We start from the raw sequence: 20,797 nt of genomic DNA, 5'->3' as shown, positions 1-20,797 counted from the left end.
AAAATTAGGGCTGAGCCCTAGGTGTTCTAAGCCATGTTAAGTATGGCTGTCGTTGCCGCGTCAAAATTTAAAACATCACGTCGTTTGCGTAAGTAGTCCGTGAATGGCGCTGGACGCCATTTACATTAACGCCGAAACCAATGACGTCCTTGCGACGTCATTTAGCGCAATGCACGTCGGGTAATTTACCCGACGGAGCATGCGCAGTACGCTCGGCGCGGGAACGCGCCTAATTTAAATGGTGCCCGCCCCATTTGAATTGGGCGGGCTTGTGCCGAGCGCATTTACGTTACACTGCCGCAAGTTTACAGGTAAGTGCTTTGTGAATCAGGCACTTACGCTGCAAACTTGTGGCGGTGTAACGTAAATGGATTACGTTACGCCGCCGCTGCGTAGCGGAAATGTATGTGAATCTGGCCCACAGATTTTTACATACTGTCCCTGGTTTTACTGAGCCTGGCAACCCTGATGGGGCCCCCTAGTGGCATGGGGCCCTCGGGCAGTGCCCGAGAGCCTCAATGGTCGGTCTGCCCCTGCCGTTAGGTATGCTTGGTGTTGTGCCAAGAAATGTATATTTTGTTATGTTTTTAAAATCTTCAATAAAAAAAAAAAAAAAAAAAAAAAAACATCCCAAGGAGCACTGTGCAAGCGATAATATTGAAATGGAAGGAGTATCAGACCACTGCAAATCTACGAAGACCTGGCCGTCCCTCTAAACTTTCAGCTCATACAAGGAGAAGACTGATCAGAGATGCAGCCAAGAGGCCCATGATCACTCTGGATGAACTGCAGAGATCTACAGCTGAGGTGGGAGACTCTGTCCATGGGACAACAATCAGTCGTATACTGCACAAATCTGGCCTTTATGGAAGAGTGGCAAGCAGAAAGCCATTTCTTAACCACTTAAGCCCGGACCTTTAGGCAGCTAAATGCCCAGGCCAGGTTTTGCGATTCGGCACTGCGTCGCTTTAACAGACAATTGCGCGGTCGTGCGACATGGCTCCCAAACAAAATTGGTGTCCTTTTTTCCCCACAAATTGAGCTTTCTTTTGGTGGTATTTGATCACCTCTGCAGTTTTTATTTTTTGCGCTATAAACAAAAATAGAGCGACAATTTTGAAAAAAATTCAATATTTTTTACTTTTTGCTATAATAAATATCCCCCAAAAACATATATACATTTTTTTTTCCTCAGTTTAGGCCGATACGTATTCTTCTACCTATTTTTGGTAAAAAAAATCGCAATAAGCGTTTATCGATTGGTTTGCGCAAAATTTATAGCGTTTACATTTACAAAATAGGGGATAGTTTTATTGCATTTTTATAATTTTTTTTTTTTTTTACTACTAATGGCGGCGATCAGCGATTTTTTTCGTGACTGCGACATTATGGCGGACCCTTCGGACAATTTTGACACATTTTTGGGACCATTGTCATTTTCACAGCAAAACATGCATTTAAATTGCATTGTTTATTGTGAAAATGACAGTTGCAGTTTGGGAGTTAACCACAGGTGGCGCTGTAGGAGTTAGTGTTCACCTAGTGTGTGTTTACAGCTGTAGGGGGGTGTGGCTGTAGGACTGATGTCATCGATCGAGTCTCCCTATAAAAGGGATCACTCGATCGATGCAGCCGCCACAGTGAAGCACGGGGAAGCCGTGTTTACATACGGCTCTTCCTTGTTCTTCAGCTCCGGGGAGCGATCGCGACGGAGCGGCTATAAACGAATAGCCGCGCCGTTGTCCCGGATCGCTCCCCGCGGGTATCCGACCGCCACATGTAGCGGGGGGGTCCTGATCGGACCCCCGACCCGCGGAAAGGCGGGGACGTACATGTACGCCCATCTGCCTGTACGTGCCATTCTGTGGACGTACATATACATGCGGCGGTCGGCAAGTGGTTAAAGATATCCATAAAAAGTGTTGTTTAAAGTTTGCCACAGGCCACCTGGGAGACACACCAAACATGTGGAAGAAGGTGCTCTGGTCAGATGAAACCAAAATCGAACTTTTTGGCAACAATGCAAAACGTTATGTTTGGCGTAAAAGCAACACAGCTCATCACCCTGAACACACCATCCCCACTGTCAAACATGGTGGTGGCAGCATCATGGTTTGGGCCTGATTTTCTTCAGCAGGGACAGGGAAGATGGTTAAAATTGATAGGAAGATGGATGGAGCCAAATACAGGACCATTCTGGAAGAAAACCTGATGGAGTCTGCAAAAGACCTGAGACTGGGATGGAGATTTGTCTTCCAACAAGACAATGATCCAAAACATAAAGCAAAATCTACAATGGAATGGTTCACAAATAAACATATCCAGGTGTTAGAATGGCCAAGTCAAAGTCCAGACCTGAATCCAATCGAGAATCTGTGGAAAGAACTGAAAACTGCTGTTCACAAACGCTCTCCATCCAACCTCACTGTGCTCGAGCGGTTTTGCAAGGAGGAATGGGCAAAAATGTCATTCTCTCGATTGTGGAAAACTGATAGAGACATACCCCAAGCGACTTACAGCTGTAATCACAGCAAAAGGTGGCGCTACAAAGTATTATCTTAAGGGGGCTGAATAATTTTGCACGCCCAATTTTTCAGTCTTTTATTTGTTAAAAAAGTTTGAAATATCCAATAAATTTCGTTCCACTTCATGATTGTGTCCCACTTGTTGTTGATTCTTCAAAAAAAATTACAGTTTTATATCTTTATGTTTGAAGCCTGAAATGTGGCAAAAGGTCGCAAAGTTCAAGGGCGCCGATTACTTTCGCAAGGCACTGTATAAACTCAGTTTTGTGTTGAAAATAACTGTGAAATCTAAAACTCCGATGGGTGTAACAAGATGTCCGCTTGCCCCCTTCACACTCAATCATTACTGTACAATGGTGTGGGGTGTAGCAAGATCACTTCCGGAGCAATCTGTGATGGGGAGCAGATTGTGACAAGACACCGGAACAGACGACATTGGGGGAGCATGGTGCCGTTGACAGTGGGCAGTAACACGTTTCGAATCGCGTTATGAGACCTCGACAAACGTTACTGCCCACTTTCCACAGCACAACGCTCTCCCGCTGACGTCATTTCCGACCTGATGTAATCTGCGTTCCACGCTGGTTTCCACCAGCTGGTTGCTTCCCACAGCTCCAGCTACCGCAGCTAACGCCACTCACGATGGGACACTGACCTGCCTCCACCCCTGGGAACATCTGAGCCTGGCTGTGGACTTATTCACATGCCCACTTTTTATTCACCAAATGTGAGTTGCCTATTCATAGTGCCTATAATAAATCTAAGTGTTTTTATCGCTGCACTTAGTCTAGCGCCCCCTTTGTTTCCTTTGGCTCATTAATCAGTCTAGGGGTTGTCTTTTGGAAGTTTATTTGCTAGTAAAAACTTGGGAGGGTATTTAGGGTGATGCAGAATACTCCTAAAATTAAAGGTATTACTAGTAGAGTTGGGGACCATGAAGCAGTATGAACATAAGTAGAGGCTTTACTCACTGGATCCTGGTACATAGACAGCACATAGGTGCAGCCTCTTGCAAAGTAGTTCAGTATTCAGTCCATAGGGATCCAGGGGCAAGCAGCCCCTCTCCTCTCAACTCACCAATCCAATCCCACAAGCGAAAAAAGACCAACTCCTCAGGGCTCCAGACTATTTAACAGCAATCTAGCTCCATCTGGACATAACTCCCCAGGGATTGGCTAGGCCCTGCTGAATATTCAGACTGAATAGTTGAATTCTCCTGCCCTAAGCTCTAGAAACTTCTTCTAGAGGCAGGGGGAAGTAATCAAACTGTCAGCCTGTGAAGCTAGGAGCAGACCTAACCAAACAATCACTGCTCTTGTGATTACTGCAGAAGCCATAACTAAATCTTCCAGAAACCTAACTATGAGGGAGCTACACACAGATACAAGGGCCCAGATTCACAGAGAGCAAGGCGCACATTACGCCGCCGTAGAGTAACCAATGTACGCTACGCCAATGTAGCGCAGAGAGGCAAGCAATGCATTCAGCAAGCCAGTGCTCCCAACGCTGCGCCAGCGTGGTGTGGGATTCGAAGGCGTACACCGGCGTATGTGGAAGTGGGCGTGACCCATGCAAATGAGGCGTGACCCCATGCAAATGATGGACCGAGCACCAGACAGATACGTATCACAAACTGTGCATGTGCCGTGACGTGGACGCATCCCCCTGCGCCTGCTCACAACCACGTCGGAACAACTGCCTAAACTACGCCGGATCACTGCGTACGGTGTGAACGTAACCTACGCCCAGCCAGACACACGTCCAACGTAAAATACACCGGCTTGTGTTCCCTGGTGCAGACCTTTGCATGTCTGCTGCTGGGTTGCACCTCCTTTATGAGGAATAACTTTACGCTGGATGTACAACTTACGCGCACCTCGCGTAGCCTGCGCCGGGCGCACGCAGGTTCGTGAATTGCCGTATTTCCCTCATTTGCATGTTTGAATGGCTAATCAATGGGAGCGGCACCATGCACCCAGCCTAAATGTGAGCTCACCCTACGCCGGCGTAAGCAAGCTACGTCGGCGGGGTGTAGCCTGGTTTTAGGCGCATATCTGTTTGTGGGTCTGGCGCACAGATACGACGGCGCACATTTGCACTTACGTCGGCGTAACTTGTTATACGTCGGCGTAAGTGCTTTGTGAATCTGGGCCAAGGTTTGTAATTTATAAGCATAGATTGTTAGCATAAATAATCTTCATGTAATCCTATCAGGGGAATTTAAAAAAGTCCTAATAGCAGTTTTCTGTCGGTAGTTCTTTTAAGAACCAAGTCTTACTACCACCACTTTAAGCATCTCTCGCTATGTCAGCATCAAATTAGTTACCGCCATTTCTCAGATTTCTCAGATAAGGAAACTGGTGGTAATTAAAGTAGTTGTAAACTTGGTTCACTCCAAGTGTAGCGCTTTAAGGACACCACCACTCGCTTTTCTCCGTTTCAGGGCTGGTTTTGCAGACTTTTATTTAAAATAAAGTTTAAAACAAACACAGAAGATTCCCTCGCAGGGGTATTCAGTATTTCAGTCCTGCTACCAAAGTAAATGGTTTTCAGCCCTCCTGGCCTGTAAACGCAGCTCTCCAGCTCAGGAAAACTTGTCAGAAGAAATTCATGCTGATAGCAGAAGAATGACGCAATAGACGGAAATTACACTAAGTGCTCTTAATTGAGACAAGTACACACTATAGAGGGATATGTGTTCATATTTCATGTCTGAAGCCTCGTACACACGCATGGTTTTCTCTGCCAGAAACGGCAAGAAAACTGCTGGCAGAGCTTTCTTGCCGAGTACACTGTGCGTGTGTACAAGGCTTTGAGGTTTCTCGTAGAGAAAACTGCCTAGAATATAGACGAGAAAAATTGAGAACCTGCTGAGAAACCCGAGCGTGTGTATACTTACCTGTCTCCATGGAAACCCATGCATGCTCGAAATGACTTTGACGCATGTGCAGTAGCTTCCAAAGCATAGGCAGGGTGAAGCAAGATGGGGGCGACGGCGTCGAATGTGACGAGCGCATGCTCTTCATAGTCGATGATGTCACCGCGTTCGTGCCATTCAAAAGAACTGCGGTTCTTTTGAATCGTACATGTTTACACTCGGCCGGCAAGAAAATCTTGCCAGGAATCTCGTCGGGAAAAACAATGTTTTTTTCCTGACGGGAATCCCGGCCGTGTGTACAGGGCTTGAGGTTTACACATTACAACCATGTTCAACTCTGAGCTGGTGTACAGAGTGGATGATGCCTGTGCTGAGAAGCTGTCATCTATGTCAAAAGTGGAGAGATCCTAATAAAAGAACTAGAACTATGTAACTTCTATTACATGCATATAACTTGCTTTACATTTTGAAGAAGGTTCCTGTTTTGGTAGGCTTCTTGTTTGTTTTCCGCATGATTCAAAGCAATAGATGGACTTTAATCATCTTGTATTGTGTCGGTAAATGGCGTTCTCATTCTTGTCTTCATTGAAAACCTTTACCGTCTTTATTAACTTTATGAGAACAAATGTTCTAACATTTCCGTCCTTAACGGAAGCTCTCATACTGCTTTTTCATAGGTCAAATGGTATTTTAATGTGAACCCGGAAACCACTACAGCAAACGGCACTTGTAATGAATCCACAGCAACTCTTATCCTGACATTTCCACAAGGATCTATTCATTTTGTTTTTGTTAAGGTATGTTTAGTTTGCATTTAACAATACTTTCTGTATATAGACTGAGCTCTGGTTGGATAAAAAGATCACAATTTATTCCAGGTATGCAATTAGTAAAGATTAACAAAGTGCACTTGTCATTAGAAAACCACAGGGCTGCCACTGCTGTCCTGAAAAAGCCTCTTACCTGGATGTTATGTTGACTTTCAGTTGGAGGGTTCAGCAGTGGCAGTCCCCATGTTTATCTGAAATTAGGTTTCCTTTAAGTGTTTTTTTTTTTACAGCAACTACTAACATGGGTCTGCATAATATCATCCTCTAATCTCCAGAACAGAGGAACTGAGATTGCAAAAGGGTGGAGTTCCATTTGCACAGTAATTTTAACTCTGAATGTGCAATGCAATGGCTCTGAAACGTGCTAGAAAATGCAACTAGCCCCTATGAGTTGATTTGTCTAATAACTCTGTGCTGGCAATGCTCCTCAACTTCCCTACATAACCTTTGTGCAGGACTCTAGATAGCCTCAGGCCAAATCGCAAAATACGAATGCCCCCCAGCCGTCCCTCTTAATCATGGCCCCCAGAGGAGGAGTAAAAGGGAATACTAAAGTGTGTTACTTGAATGATAGCTCTGAGTCTGCTGGGGCTGCTAACAGCACACCCAAGGCAGTGCCCAACAGAAATCTCATAGCTTTTTGATGCTTGTACAGGGATGCTTTTACAGGTAAAAAACATACATAAAACACATTTAATAGGAACTTCAGTCCCTTTACTGCCACCCCCGCCCCCTAATCAGCGCTGCCGTTTTTGATGGTCCAGTACATGTGCTAATAAGCCAAAGGGCTTTGTCTGGTCTTTTGGGACCTGCCACAGCCTTGAGGTACATCTGTGCACACAACGAAGTATATTTTGATGAGTGCACAAACCGAACAGAGGTCTTGGGTCACCTTAATTGTGCCATCTTCGCTCATGGGCACATGAAAACTTGTGCATGCATATCTCTGACAAGGGTCTCTGCCATGTACTGAAGGAAGTCCTTCAACACATCTGCGCATGTATGCATCGAGAGCAACATTATTCTCACCTAGGCAAGAAAGGAGAAAGTTCTGCCCCTGCAACACAAAAGAAAAAGTAAAAATCATCAAAATAAAAAGAATCCAGTTGTAAGAGAGGAAGCATACTGGAGCCAGATACAACAATTTCCTTTTTGGGGGTAACTGCTTTAAATGCACATTTTACTTGGGAAGATTTTTGTTAAAATGAATATTTTCCTTTTATTATTATTGAAATGAATGTTGTCCTATAGCAGCTTTTATCAGCCAGGGTTCATCCAGGGGTTCCTTGAGCAATGAACACTTTCTTCTTCTCGTTAAACGAACCCTTGAAAACAATCTTTATCTGTAAGGCCCCGTACACACGAGAGGATCCATCCGCTGAAAAATCTCAGCGGATCGGTTTCAGCGGATAGATCCCCTGGTGTGTACGTTCCAGCGGATATTTATCCGCGGATATTTCCGAATTCCAGCAGATAAAAATTTGTAGACATGCTTACAAATCTATCCGCTGGAATCGGCACCAGCGGATCGATCCGGTGGTCTGTACAGACTCACCGGATCGATCCGTCCGAACCCATCCCTCGCATGCGTCGTAATGATTCGACGCATGCGTGGATATCCTTATATGACAGCGTCGCGCACGTCGCCGCGTCATCATCGCGGCGACGGCGTGACACGTCACCGCGATGGGAATTCGGCGCGGATTTCGATCCGATGGTGTGTACACTCCATCGGATTAAAATCCGCAGAGGATTTATCCGCGGATACGGTCCGGCGGACCGTATCCACGGATCAATCCTATCGTGTGTACCAGGCCTAAGGGGGGGGATTCATCCTATTGGCCACAAATGTAAGAAGCATTCTTCCCACTGACCATCAGGCTAATATCCTGTGAGCTATACTGTAGATATTCTAAATATTAGCAGGGGTTCCCTGAGACCAGAAAGTGATTGTCCACCATGTTAAACGGGGTGAGAAAGGCTGTAATATGGAGTAGCCCTTGTCAAGTATGCTAAGTATACCCAATTCCTTATTATTTTAATTCTATTTATATATGTGAACGTACTGTCCATTCTAACATGCTGTGAGTAAGTTAAAAGTTCCAATGTCCACTGTTATCACTAATGCCCTGTACACACGATTGGTCATTTGTCCGACCAAATTCACATCGGAATTCCATCGGAGGAACATGTTCTTCTATGTAAACTCCGATGGAATTCATCGGAATTTCTGATGGAATTACTCCAAGTGGGCATACACACGGTCGTAGTTTCCTATGGAAAAAGTCTGTCTGACATTTTCCATCGGAAATTCTGATCGTGTGTACGGGGAATCAGAGATTTTCCCGCTCTTCATTGTTGCAAGAAAAAAATAACATTGCAAATGAGGCTTAGGGTACATATATTTCTTATGTTTAAACTTCTACCTATCTATCTACAATTAACATATTACAATGTGTTACTCATAGCACTGTTGCAGAAAAAGTAGGGCAAACCTAAGGTAATAATAGTAGTGATAATCTCATAAATGGGCCAGTGTCACTTAGGCCCCGTACACACGATAGAATCCATCCGCAGATAAATCCCAGCAAATGGGTTTCTGCGGATAGATTCTATGGTGTGTACACGCCAGCGGATCTGTTTCCGCGGAGAAATCTCCTCTGGGATGGATTCCAGCAGATCGAATATTTGTTGTGCTGCACAACATATCCATCTGCTGGAATCCATTCCAACGGATGGATCCGCTCGTTTGTACAGACTTACCGGATCCATTCGTCCAAAGGGATTCCCCGCACGCGTCGTAATGATTTGACGCATGCGTGGAATTCCTTATATGACAGCGTCGCGCCCGTCGCCGCGTCATAATCGCGGCGACGGCGCGACACGTCATCGGCAGAGGATTTCCGCGCGGATTTCAATGGGATGGTGTGTACACTCCATCCCATCGAAATCAGCGGATATCTTTGAGAGGATTTATCCGTGGAAACGGTCCGCTGGACCGTATCTGCGGATAAATCCTCTCGTGTGTATGGGGCCTAAGTGTTTGACATTGTTAAGCTTACTTGTGAGCCTCTCATACTTCTTATTTGTCGTCAAATTTAAGCAATATGCAAGAATTCTCAGGTGAACATTTCTCAATTCTCTGGTTTTGAAATGCTACCAGCTGACTGTTAACCATTAACTCAACATTGCCGATAACATTTCCTACATTAAGTTACCACTTCACTTTTTGGATGGTCATATGCCTCTGACTTCCAGTCATACAGAAATAATTTTAGTAATGAATACTGAACAGAAATCCAGTTAAAAAAAATAAACATGCAAATTACAGTTTACCAGATTGTGTGCAATGCTAAATCAAAAGATTTTTTAAATAAATTCTTTGGGGCAGATTCACGTAGAATCGCCTTACTCTGCGGCGGCGTAACGTATTACATTTACGTTACACCGCCACAAGTTTTACGGGCAAGTGCTTGATTCACAAAGCACTTGCCTGTAAAGTTGCTGCGGCGTAGCGTGAATCCGCCCGGCGCAAGCCCGCCTAATTCAAATGGGGCGGGGACCATTTAAATTAGGCGCGTTCCCGCGCCGAACGTACTGCGCATGCTTCGTCCCTAAAATTTCCCCGACGTGCATTGCGCTAAATGACGTCGCAAGGACGTCATTGGTTTCGACGTTAACGTAAATGGACGACTTACGCAAACGACGTGAAATTTCAAATTTCGACGCGGGAACGACGGCCATACTTAACATTGGCTAGACCACCTAGAGGGCAGGTTTAGTTTTACGCCGCGTATCTCTACGGAAACAACGTAAATTTACAGCGACGGGCAAAGCGTACGTTCGTGAATCGGCGTAACTAGTCATTTACATATTCTACGCCGACCGCAATGGAATCGCCACCTAGCGGCCGGCCTAGAATTGCAGCCTAAGATCCGACGGTGTAAGTCACTTACACCTGTCGGATCTTAGGGAGATCTATGCGTAACCTGATTCTATGAATCAGGTGCATAGATACGACCGTCGTATCTCAGATATACGACGGCGTATCAGGAGATACGGCGTTGTATCTCTTTTGTGAATCTGCCCCTTTATTTATAGGAAATCATTGAGGAAGAAACAGAGTTTGATAAAAAATTATGTTGACAGCAGTGAAAATTAAATAATGTACTGTAGTCTCTGCGCTCTGGGCACTTTTATGACATGGTTTAATGTCAAACAGTGACAGTGGCGCTTTTGAAAAGTTATGTTTATAGTTGCATTTACATTGTATGTGTGTTTAGAGCAGGGGTCTCAAACTGGTGGACCTCCAGCTGACTACAAGTCCCATGAGGCATTGCAAGGCTGACAGTTAGAAGCATGACTCCCACAGGAAGATGCATGATGGCACATGTCGTTTTGCAACAGCTGAAGGGTTGTCAGTTTGAGACCCCTGGTTTAGAGTATCTTTTCTGCACAGGTTTCTATTTTTCCCAAAAGCAATTAAACTGAATGCACCTTAATGTTGATAAATGCAGAGGATGTATTACTCCATCTAAAATCATTACATGCATGCAGCAGGTTGATGAATTTTGCAAAAATTAGATTTTTGAAACACAACAATTTTCTTATTAAAAACATATCTTTTATTTTTAAGGCTGAGTTCAGACTAATGCGAATTGGATGTGGCTTTCACGACATCCACTTCGCATGACAGGAGAGTGTGATCTGCTCTCAATGGAGCCCGTTCATACATCTCCGCGGTGGTAGCGGAATGGATTGCACTGTGCGCCTTTGGCTCAGTTTTAGGACCCAATTCAGGCAAAAATTTGGGCCTGATTCATCCCTGAAGCGGAGAACAGGGATGCATCGGACCCCTGCTGTGAGCCACGTCCGCACTAAGTGTGAACCCAGCCTGAATATTTCCATAAAAAGCCATTTCTTGCCCACTTGATTACAAAAAATACAAAAATTGTTAAATAAACAAGACAAGGTAATCATATGTTAGCGGAACAGTATATCTCTTGCAGATGATCCATTCCCACATTGTGCAGCTCAACAGGTTTTATGAACGTAGTCCACTTCTTGAGGAGCCAAATAGATATTCATAACTACATTTTAGACAGAAGCAAAGCAAAATTCAAACATCATAACATGTTGTCTGTTAACCCCAAATAAAGGGGGAATAAACCCCCCACTACCCTAGCCCCATAATCAGGGCCGATCCACCCTATAGGCTCACTATGCAAGCTGCTTAGGGCCCCGCAAAGCTGCGGAGGGCCCCCCAATATACTAGAGGCCCCGCCTGGTGAGAAGTAATTTTTGGCCCCTCATCCCGCTTCTGAACTCGCAGGCTGCATGGGAGAAGAGGTAAGAAGTCAGCACCCCCCGCTTCTCACTTGTAATGTAATGTAAGATGTCATTTCCGACAGCAGACACCCCCTCCCCCCGCTTCTCACTTTAATGTAAGATGTCATTTCCGACAGCAGAACACCCCCCCCACTTCTCAACTTTAATCCCCGGCAGCCCCCCCCCCCCGCTTCTCAACTTTAATGTGACATGTCATTTTGCTTAGGGCCCCAAGGAGGTCAGGATCGGCACTGCCCATAATGTAGGAAGAAGGGGAGGGGGACTCAAACTGGAAACCAAACTGTAATGCACAGCCGCAGAGACACCTCACACCCCAAGCATACCCAAGCGTTCTCTATTGACTATAATGTCTTTTAGTGGATGGGAGGACACCACAGCTTCGGCACCTGGACTGCAACGTCCAGCTTTACACTAAGGCTCCACTGTTCTGAGTGATGCATTTCTTTTGTTTGAACTGCACTGCATATACCAAGTTATTTTTCTTGGCTACTTTGGCATTTTGACAACAATTCACACTATGCCATGATCAGCCATGTAAATCAAAGTATTAACACCTATAAAGCCTTCTCGATACCAAGGATGGGATTATGCAACTAGAACAGGATGGTTCTGCAACTTTTATACCTTTCATCTTGTTCTTGGGCAATACCATCTGCCTTTCCATGGTGATATTATTAAGTTGGCTATACTATCTGTGTGGATATTACTGCTGGAGTATTTTCCAGCCACTCATTAGAACTGAAAACATGCATTTATATAATTTACCAAAGCCTCTTCAACATTACAGTACATAACCAGTTCTATGCACCGAATGCAATAAAATAAATAAGGCCAGCCATAGACTTTTTGAGATTTCTTTCTTGCAACAGCGGGTTACTGGAAAGAATTTTGCAAGGTCCCCCCCGTCAGCACAGACAGCTCTAAAAAGGGGAATCCCTCCTGCCAATACATTATATTCCCCAGGCAGGGGTTGGGGGAAGCCATCCCCTCCAGGAGTAGACAGTGATTATTGCTAGCTGCTATAGCAGCCATCAGTGATAATTCAGGAGGCTGGTTGTACTCAAGCTGATTGATCGATCGATAAACTGGGTACATTCAGCCTGCCGATACACGTTTTGAATCTCGTCCGGTTCCTGCATAACGGGCTGAGATTCGAAGTGTTTATGGCTGGCTTAACTACTACTAGATAAAGCTGATGGCAATTATATTAAGAAAGCCAGAACTTACTTCTTACAAATGTCTATTTCCTCTACACAACCTGCAGGACAAGAAAATATACTACATTGATGACGTTTCTGTGAATTTTACTTGGAATTCTGCCGGTAAGTCATATTAAAAGTCCTACATACATAACTGTGTGAAATGTCAAAATAAAGTCGCACACTGTTGTTTTTGCCTCAATTTAAAGAAGATTTTTTTTTGATAAAAAAGAGTTATTACTTTGAAATCAAATCAGCGCTTTGCCAGAAAAAAGAAACTGGATTTTGCTTTAAAAGAGAAACTGAACGATGAAAACTGTACCCAACAAAAGACAGGCAGGGGGCCTGAGCATAGGCATGCACAGGGGTGTGCCAGGCAGTGCCAATTCCCCCATTGCCCAAGCTTCCCCACATGTTGCACCCCTCCACTGCAGTGCTGCTGGCTTTTCTCCTCTTTCCTCCTCTTTCCTCCTTCTCTCCCCCGGCTGCTGTGGGGGAGGTTTCAGGGGGGAGGAAAGGGGAAGGAGCTAATCAATATGTACTTCACCGGCCCCTTCCTTTTCTTAATGAACACAGTGAAAACACTCTCTCTGTGTTCAATCATAACTGAAGCATAGGAAACTGTGCTTAATATGCTTCAGTTTGTGAATGAACAGGAAGTCGCTCAACAGAGAACACTTCCCATTCACTCACCGTCCAGTGCTGCTAAGGCTGCAGAGAGAGGCATGTGTGTTTGAGCTTTGAGGTGCACAGCCTAATGCAATAGGCTGCGCACACCTATGGGCCTGAATATAGTCACTAGCTTTGCTTATAGTCTTTCTCCAACTGATCTTTGCCCCATTACTAACTTACCATGCCTTGTTCTTCACTATGTTGGTGTGGAGGCAGCCATCTTGGTAGAGCCAGACTTTTAATTCTTCAAGTCAGAGTCTCCAGCAAGAAAAACAGTGAGCAGCACAGTCATGGCATCTAAATCTTCTAAAACTAGCAGTCAGAGGTAGCAGTCCTTTAATCTAACACTGCAGATGTAAAGCTATAAGGTTGTAGGCACAGAAGTGCCTAGGCACTGCTGTTTTTCAGGAGAAATTCCAGGTAAAAAGGCACATTTTCAGTGTACTGCTTAGGCAAAATAAACATTTCTAAAATATTCCTTTTATTATATAAATCTTCACTTTGTCTGCCTCCCCTCCAAGCAGCACAGACACACCTTTCCTTTCCTTCACTGCCCTGCTGCTCCTTTTAGCTGTTGATAACCTGTTCTTCCTGATCTCTGTATGTTTGGGCAAGTGTACGTTTATCTTAGGTAACGTCTAATCGACTTCCCCTATGCCAGGTGTGCCCAACAAGTGGCCCGGGGGCCACATGTGGCCTCCGGAGCCCTCTGATGTGGCCCACGACCTCCTGCTCTGGGGTGGAATAAAATAGAATAGAATACTGGGCCAGATTCTCAGAAGAGTTACGACGGTGTATCTCAGGAAACACCGTCGTGTTTTTTGACCCGCGTATCTATGCGAGTGATTCCTAGAATCATTTTCGCATAGATACGCTGTAGATCCGACAGGTGTAAGTCACTTACACTGTCGGATCTTAAATGTAATTCTCCGCCGGCCGCTAGGTGGCGTTTACGCTCAGGTCTCATTTGTTTATGCAAATGAGCCTGAAACGCCGATTCCCAAACGAATTTGCGTTGCGTAGTCATCGCTTACGTCGTTTGCGTAAGCGTAAGGTTACCCCTGCTATATGAGAGGTAACCTTACGCCAGTCCGCCGTATGCCATGTTAAGTATGGCGTCGGGTCCGCGTCGTCTTTTCCCGTCGGGTACGTCATTTTCCTAAGTCGTTCTTAAATACGACTTTACGCCAATGAAGCACACGTCGGCGTCATTGACGTTTTCCGTCGAGAACTGGAGCATGCGCACTGGGCTATTTTAAGCCCGGCGCATGCGCAGTTCGATCGGCACGGGGGCGCGCTTAATTTAAATACAAGCCGCCCCCTTTGAATTACGCGGGGAATACGCCGGGCCTTTTACACTACGCCGCCGCAAACTACGGAGCAAGTGCTTGAGGAATACGGCACTTGCTCCAGTAAGTTGCGGCGGCGTAGTGTAAATGGCTTACGCTACGCCCGCGGCAAAACTACGAGAATCTGGCCCACTGTTATTAAAGGTAAGTTTATTATAAAAATCACAGTGTATATATGGGCAGATCTGTTCTGCAGTGGTTACCAGGCTGCTTTCAAACTGATCCGCGGGTGCAGAGAAGTGCACCTGCTGGTTACCTGCACTGAGCCATAGACTTCTATTACCTGTGAGTTTGGTGTGGTGAGAGTAGAGTGGGCTCTATAGAGCCGAATGGAGTGAGCTGCCATCCACCCACTCCACTCACTGTGGCCCGCGACTGGTTACCAAGTCACTTAAGTGGCCCTTGCTCTTCAAAAGTTTGGGCACCCCTGCCCTATGCTATTCCATAACGCGAAACATAATACTTACCAGTGGTCCTCATTTTAAAATACTGTTCCTGCTTGCCTTTACAAAGCATGGACAGGGCACAGGCTCACGTTGAAGGAATGTATTTAATCAGCTAGGAGACAATATTTCTGGGTACACTTCCATCTACAGTACATTGTAGCACACCTGAGGTTTTCTCATTCATCATACACACTATTTCTTCCTAAAGTCCTTGTGCTCTGTTGTTAACCCTCAAGCTAAACTACTTCTATGCTTTGCATCTTCATCATCTGCCATCTAAGGTTATCAGAATGTCTTCTTTGCTCCTAGAACACTGGATTGGTACAGCTAGAAATCTAAAGCTGTTAAGTACAGACGTTGGTTATGCGACAAAATGTAAGACCACACCAACAGTAAAGCTGGCCAGTAATTTAAGTCTCTCAATGGCGGATGTGAAACTACAGGCTTTTAACCTTACTGATGGCGTCTTTGGCAAAGGTAAGAACTAAAGCTGCACAGTTTATTTTGACAGTGAATGGTAATGTAGATTTGTTATTTAAATTTTTAGAACCTAATTTTCCTCTGAATTAAACAGCTATAAATGAAATAGATAAATAACTGTAATCCCACTGAAGATCTACATTTTTAATATAAACAACTTCTATATCAGTTCAAATACCTACTTGGAAAAATGTATTTATTTTAGGAAATGTATATTGTCTGTTTTTTTGGGGTTTTTTTTCAAAATGTATAGACATCATCCATGTGGACGTGACAAACAATGGCTGTGCCTGCAGTTTTGATATGAAAACATATGCCATAAATATAATATAATAATATAATCAGCATATTAGCGAATTTTAAAAACATGGATACATTTCAATAAGACATTTCAACATTCGTTCTTCCTCTTTCATTCACATGCTTCCAGTTCTAGTAATTTTCTAAATAATGCTTATTGGTATTACTTTCAGATGTATTGCAATACCACATTACAAAATACCTGTTCTTCCTCTTTTTCCCATGTGCTCACAAACCCTTGCACAGCCATAATTTTCCTTTGCTTCATGACTTCCTCATGTTAGAGGTAAATCATGTGCCCAAATCTTGTGATCCTAGCTGTCTGTTTTCTACAGTCATTTCCCTGCAGTATACTTGTGCATGTCTCAACGATAACTGTTACTTGTACTTTTGTACAGTTATTCTTTATGTGGCCTTCAAAGAACTTCTTTGGTTCTTCTTCCAAGAACCTCACCCCCAAATTGTGTACTCTGCTGTCCACCCTCCTGCCACGCAGCTGCCACTGCAAACTCTACTGGCTGGATATCTTTAACGTATGTACTATATATTTTCAAAGAAATCCTATTCACTGTTATGCCACGTACACACGATCGGAATTTCTGATGGAAAAAGTCAGACGAACTTTTTCCATCGGATATTCCGATCGTGTGTAGCTCCATCAGAGTTTTTTCATCAGAAATTCCAATGAATTCCATGTTCTATTTTTCTCGGATAAAATTCAGTCGGAATTCCGATGTGATTTGGCCAGGCAAAAGCCTGATCATGTGTACACTGCATTACAGAGAGGTGATGAACATAGGAATGAATACAATTTTTATGTAATGAGCAGAAGACAATGTCCATCTGAGAGAGTTTGCAGCAGTAGTTGAGTGGCATGTGTGATGACCTATGATGAGCACCACAATGAATAAGGCAGGACTGTTTTTTTTTGCTTATTGGGCCCAATCAGCCTGCAGCTTTATACTTATCTCACTTTTACTTCTCCTTTTCCCTGCGGGAGTGATGAAAAGAAAGTATTGACTTGTCCCTTAATGGCCCCTAAACACGATCAGAAATCGTACGAAAATTCTTCTTTCGAATTAATAGTATGATAATTTGATCGTTAGTACCAGGGCTCAAGTCCTGTGGGAACGTGTGGGAACGGAGTCCCTGCACTTTTTTCACAGCAGGAACGCAGTTTCCTTTGCAGGACTAGAGCAGCCGAGAGCAGCCGAGCCGCCCGAGCCATTCCTTCACTAAGCGGCGATGCCCAGCTCGAGTCATTGTCAGGGGCAGGCGAACCTTAGTAATTCTTTATGTTACTGGCCGCTTCCTGTATATGGATTCATCGGGTAGTGTGCGGGTATTCCGTCACTTCCTCGATGCCGCAATGTCTCCTGGGAGCTTTTTTCATTGTTCCCAGGAGACATTGCGGAGGTCTGCTGCGAGTTATCACCGGATTTAGAATGAACTTAAAGTTCTTTCTAAATCCTGTGATAACTCACGGCAGACCTCTGCAATGTCTCCTGGGAACAATGACAAAAGCTCCCAGGAGACATTGCGGCATTGAGGAAGTGACGGAATACCTGCACACTACCCGATGAATCCATATACAGGAAGCAGCCAGTAACATAAAAGATTACTAAGGTACAGTTGATCAAAAAAAAAAACCATGTGGTTTAGTAATTATGCATATGAGCCTATCATTTTTTTTTTTTTTGGGTGGGGGAGTGGATCTTGGGTGGGAGTTCCCACACTTTTTTCCCCAGGACTTGACCCCTGGTTAGTACACAGCTTTCAAGAGCCGATCATGGCAGTTCATCCGATAATATCCGATGGAACAAGCACGAAAAGTTTTCTTGTGCGATACCAGATTGTTAAATTTCCATTTAATCAGTACAGTTTTCATCCGAAAATACAATACAAATACAATATGATACATTATATCACTTCAGAATTTTTTTTCTGTCGTATGAGAATTTTAGGAACTTTAGTAACCCAGCGGGCTAAAGGGAAAAAAAACTGACAGCTCAGGTTGGAGCTACTGCATTAATGATCCAATGTTAGTACAGCAGTCTCTCCTGCTATTCTATTGTGTTTTGATAGAGGGACAGTTCCCCCACCAGAACACTCTGGCCATTGGCTAAGAGCGCTGTTTGGGAGCTGGTCGGCAGACCTCTTTTAGTGGTGCCCCTTCGACAGAGGCTGACCGAATAGCTGGCTTCTGTCAGACCGGTTGCCGTACACACAGGGTGAATGTCGGCTGGTTTCTATTGAACTGACCAATGTCGCTCAACATTCGGCCTGTGTGTATGGGGCTTTACACAGAGCTGAGGACCCTCTCCCCACCCCCATGTGACAGCAATGAGACACCAATCACCAAGCACCAGTGCTGTCACATTGGAAGAAGCAGTTGGTCTTATGCTCCCCATTACCAAAAGGACTAGGTATATCACTTTGCTTCACATGCAAGTACATAGCTTGGGAGGTAGGGTGAGGGTTGGTCATTAGGGGAAGGTCAGTATAAGCCACTGTGTGGGCTGCAATTAAAGGGAACTTGTCTTGTCTGACATGTATAAAACATAAGTTCAGTTTAAACTGCTTGTAACATTATACATTAATAAGTCATCCAGGTCCTAGTCCAAAACTTCTTAGAAGACTCTGCACTTTATTTAATTTTTTTTAAAGGTTAACTTTGTTTATAAAAACATAACAAACAAACATTACACAGGTGTATTATCCTAGCGAACATCGCTTCAGTCAAAGTGCAATACAATACTCAGGCATACAGGTAAACATTGTGAAACAGCATACAGAAAATATCATCACATAGCACAATCTACCCTAGTCAGGGCCTAGGCACTGGCAGTTCTGGAACTATAGTATCCATATTAAGAGCTGTACCCTAGGGGGCAGGTGGTATGGTACTCTCTGAGTTAACCCAGGAGGTCCATATTTTGGAGAACTTTTTTGGGCATCCTCTAGCTTCGTATGTTAACTTATATAGTGGTATCGCTTGGTTGACAATGGTAAGCCAAAGCTTTATATTTGGTGTGGACTGAGATTTCCAGTGCATGGTAATCGTTTTTTTAGCATAAAATAGCACTATGCGTATGAAGGATTGTACATTTTTGGATAAATCTTCATTATCAATGTATCCCAGTAAACATCTAAGAGGATTGCAAATATTAGGAATCTCAGCTACAGAGCTGATCAAAGCAGTAACATCCGACCAGAACTTCCTTATCGGAGCACATTCCCACATCAGATGGAAGAATGTACCATCGGCCATTCCACATCAAGTGCATAAAGGAGTGGATAATCTCTATAACCTATATAACAAATATGGTGTAAAATAGGATCTATACAATAGTTTGGTCTGGATCACCTTGTCCCTTGAGGAAATTACGGAGGTCACCTGCAGGGGAAGAATCTCCCCCCAGATCTCCTCCGTCAACTCAGGTATGTCTGCGCGCCATCTTTGTTCAATGGTGGTAAGCCTAGTGGTCGTGGAGTGTAGTAGAGTCTTATAGTAAGACGAAACTATTTTGGTGTGGGAGGGGTCAGTCAGTAAGTTTTCCAGTGGGGAAGTTTGCATCTCTATTATTCGTAGTCCGAATTGAGCAACAGCGGTATGTCGTATCTGTAGATATTGGAAGTAGGCCGTGTGTGGGAGTCCAAAGTCTCTCTGGAATTCCGCAAAGGAACGGAACGCAGTGTCTGTAAACAAGAGTGATACTGTTTTTACCCCTTTGTTAAACCAGTATCCCCCATCAGTTCTCTGATGAAATTCTGATAGGCTTGGGTTTCCCCATAGCGGGGCATTGGGAGAATATATAGCTGGAGTACTGGGTGGCAACAGTTTAGAAACTCTAAAGATCCGCAGGGTCATGGCCAGAACAGTAGCCCCTTCCCTCCCCCTAATTGATAGATGGTGTATTAGGTTCTGGAGAGATTCATATGAGGTGAGGGTGGCCGCCTCTAGTGCAGCAGCTGCATTGTTGGCCTCAGGATAAAACCACCAATGGGCATGCGCCAGTTGCGAGGCAATATAGTACGTCTGGAGACAGGGGAGTGCCAGGCCCCCGTCCAAAGTAGGCAGCTGTAAAGTTTGCTTAGCGATTCTCACCACACCGCCCCTACACACAAAATTGGTGTTTATGGAGTCTATCTCTTTAAATTTTGCTTTGGTTACATATATTGGTGAATTGCTCAGGACATTTATGAATCGCGGGAGATGGATCATTTTGAAAATATTTATTCTTCCTAACAGTGTGAGAGGGAGATTGTTCCATGTTTTCAAGGTAATTTTTAATCTACTGATAAGGGGGTCTAAATTGATCTTGGCATAGGAGGAGACAGGGAGTTTTATCAGGACACCGAGATAACGAAAAGTGTAAACTATTTGCAGTGGGCACGCGGGGGGTAGTGTTATGGGTGTCTCCTGGTCAATCTGAAACAAAAGAGACTTGTCCCAATTTACCCGGAACCCTGAAACGTGGCCAAACCGTCGGATAATTTCCAGCAGGGCTGGGAGTGACAACTGGGGGTCCTCCAGATATATCAGCATATCGTCCGCGTATAATGACACTTTTTCCTCCAGACCCCCAATCGTCAGTCCCTTAACCTCCCCACTGGACCTTATCAGTGATGCCATGGGCTCTATCGCTAACGCAAACCTGAGGGGCGACAGCGGACACCCCTGTCTGGTGCCTCTCTTTATGGGAAAGGCATCCGATATGGATGCGTTGACCCGTAGTCTAGCTATGGGTTTGGAGTATAGGAGTTGT

General features: G+C 44.5%; 1 protein-coding gene across 2 annotated transcripts in view; it reads left to right on the top strand.

The window, feature by feature from the left end:
- LAMP3 (lysosomal associated membrane protein 3) overlaps positions 1-20,797 on the top strand; it is a 47,743-nt gene that overhangs the window by 11,565 nt on the left and 15,381 nt on the right. For both annotated transcript variants that reach the window (XM_040349446.1, XM_040349445.1), the window contains exons 4-6: positions 6,081-6,200; positions 12,847-12,904; positions 15,558-15,725. In XM_040349446.1, the coding sequence (XP_040205380.1) occupies positions 6,081-6,200; positions 12,847-12,904; positions 15,558-15,725 (346 nt within the window). The remainder of the gene's footprint in view (positions 1-6,080; positions 6,201-12,846; positions 12,905-15,557; positions 15,726-20,797) is intronic.

The sequence above is a fragment of the Rana temporaria genome, chromosome 4 (assembly GCF_905171775.1).
Source record: "Rana temporaria chromosome 4, aRanTem1.1, whole genome shotgun sequence".
Lineage (NCBI taxonomy): Eukaryota > Metazoa > Chordata > Amphibia > Anura > Ranidae > Rana > Rana temporaria.
The sequence above is the reverse complement of the archived record's forward strand: the minus strand, read 5'-3'. Positions and strand labels throughout refer to the sequence as shown.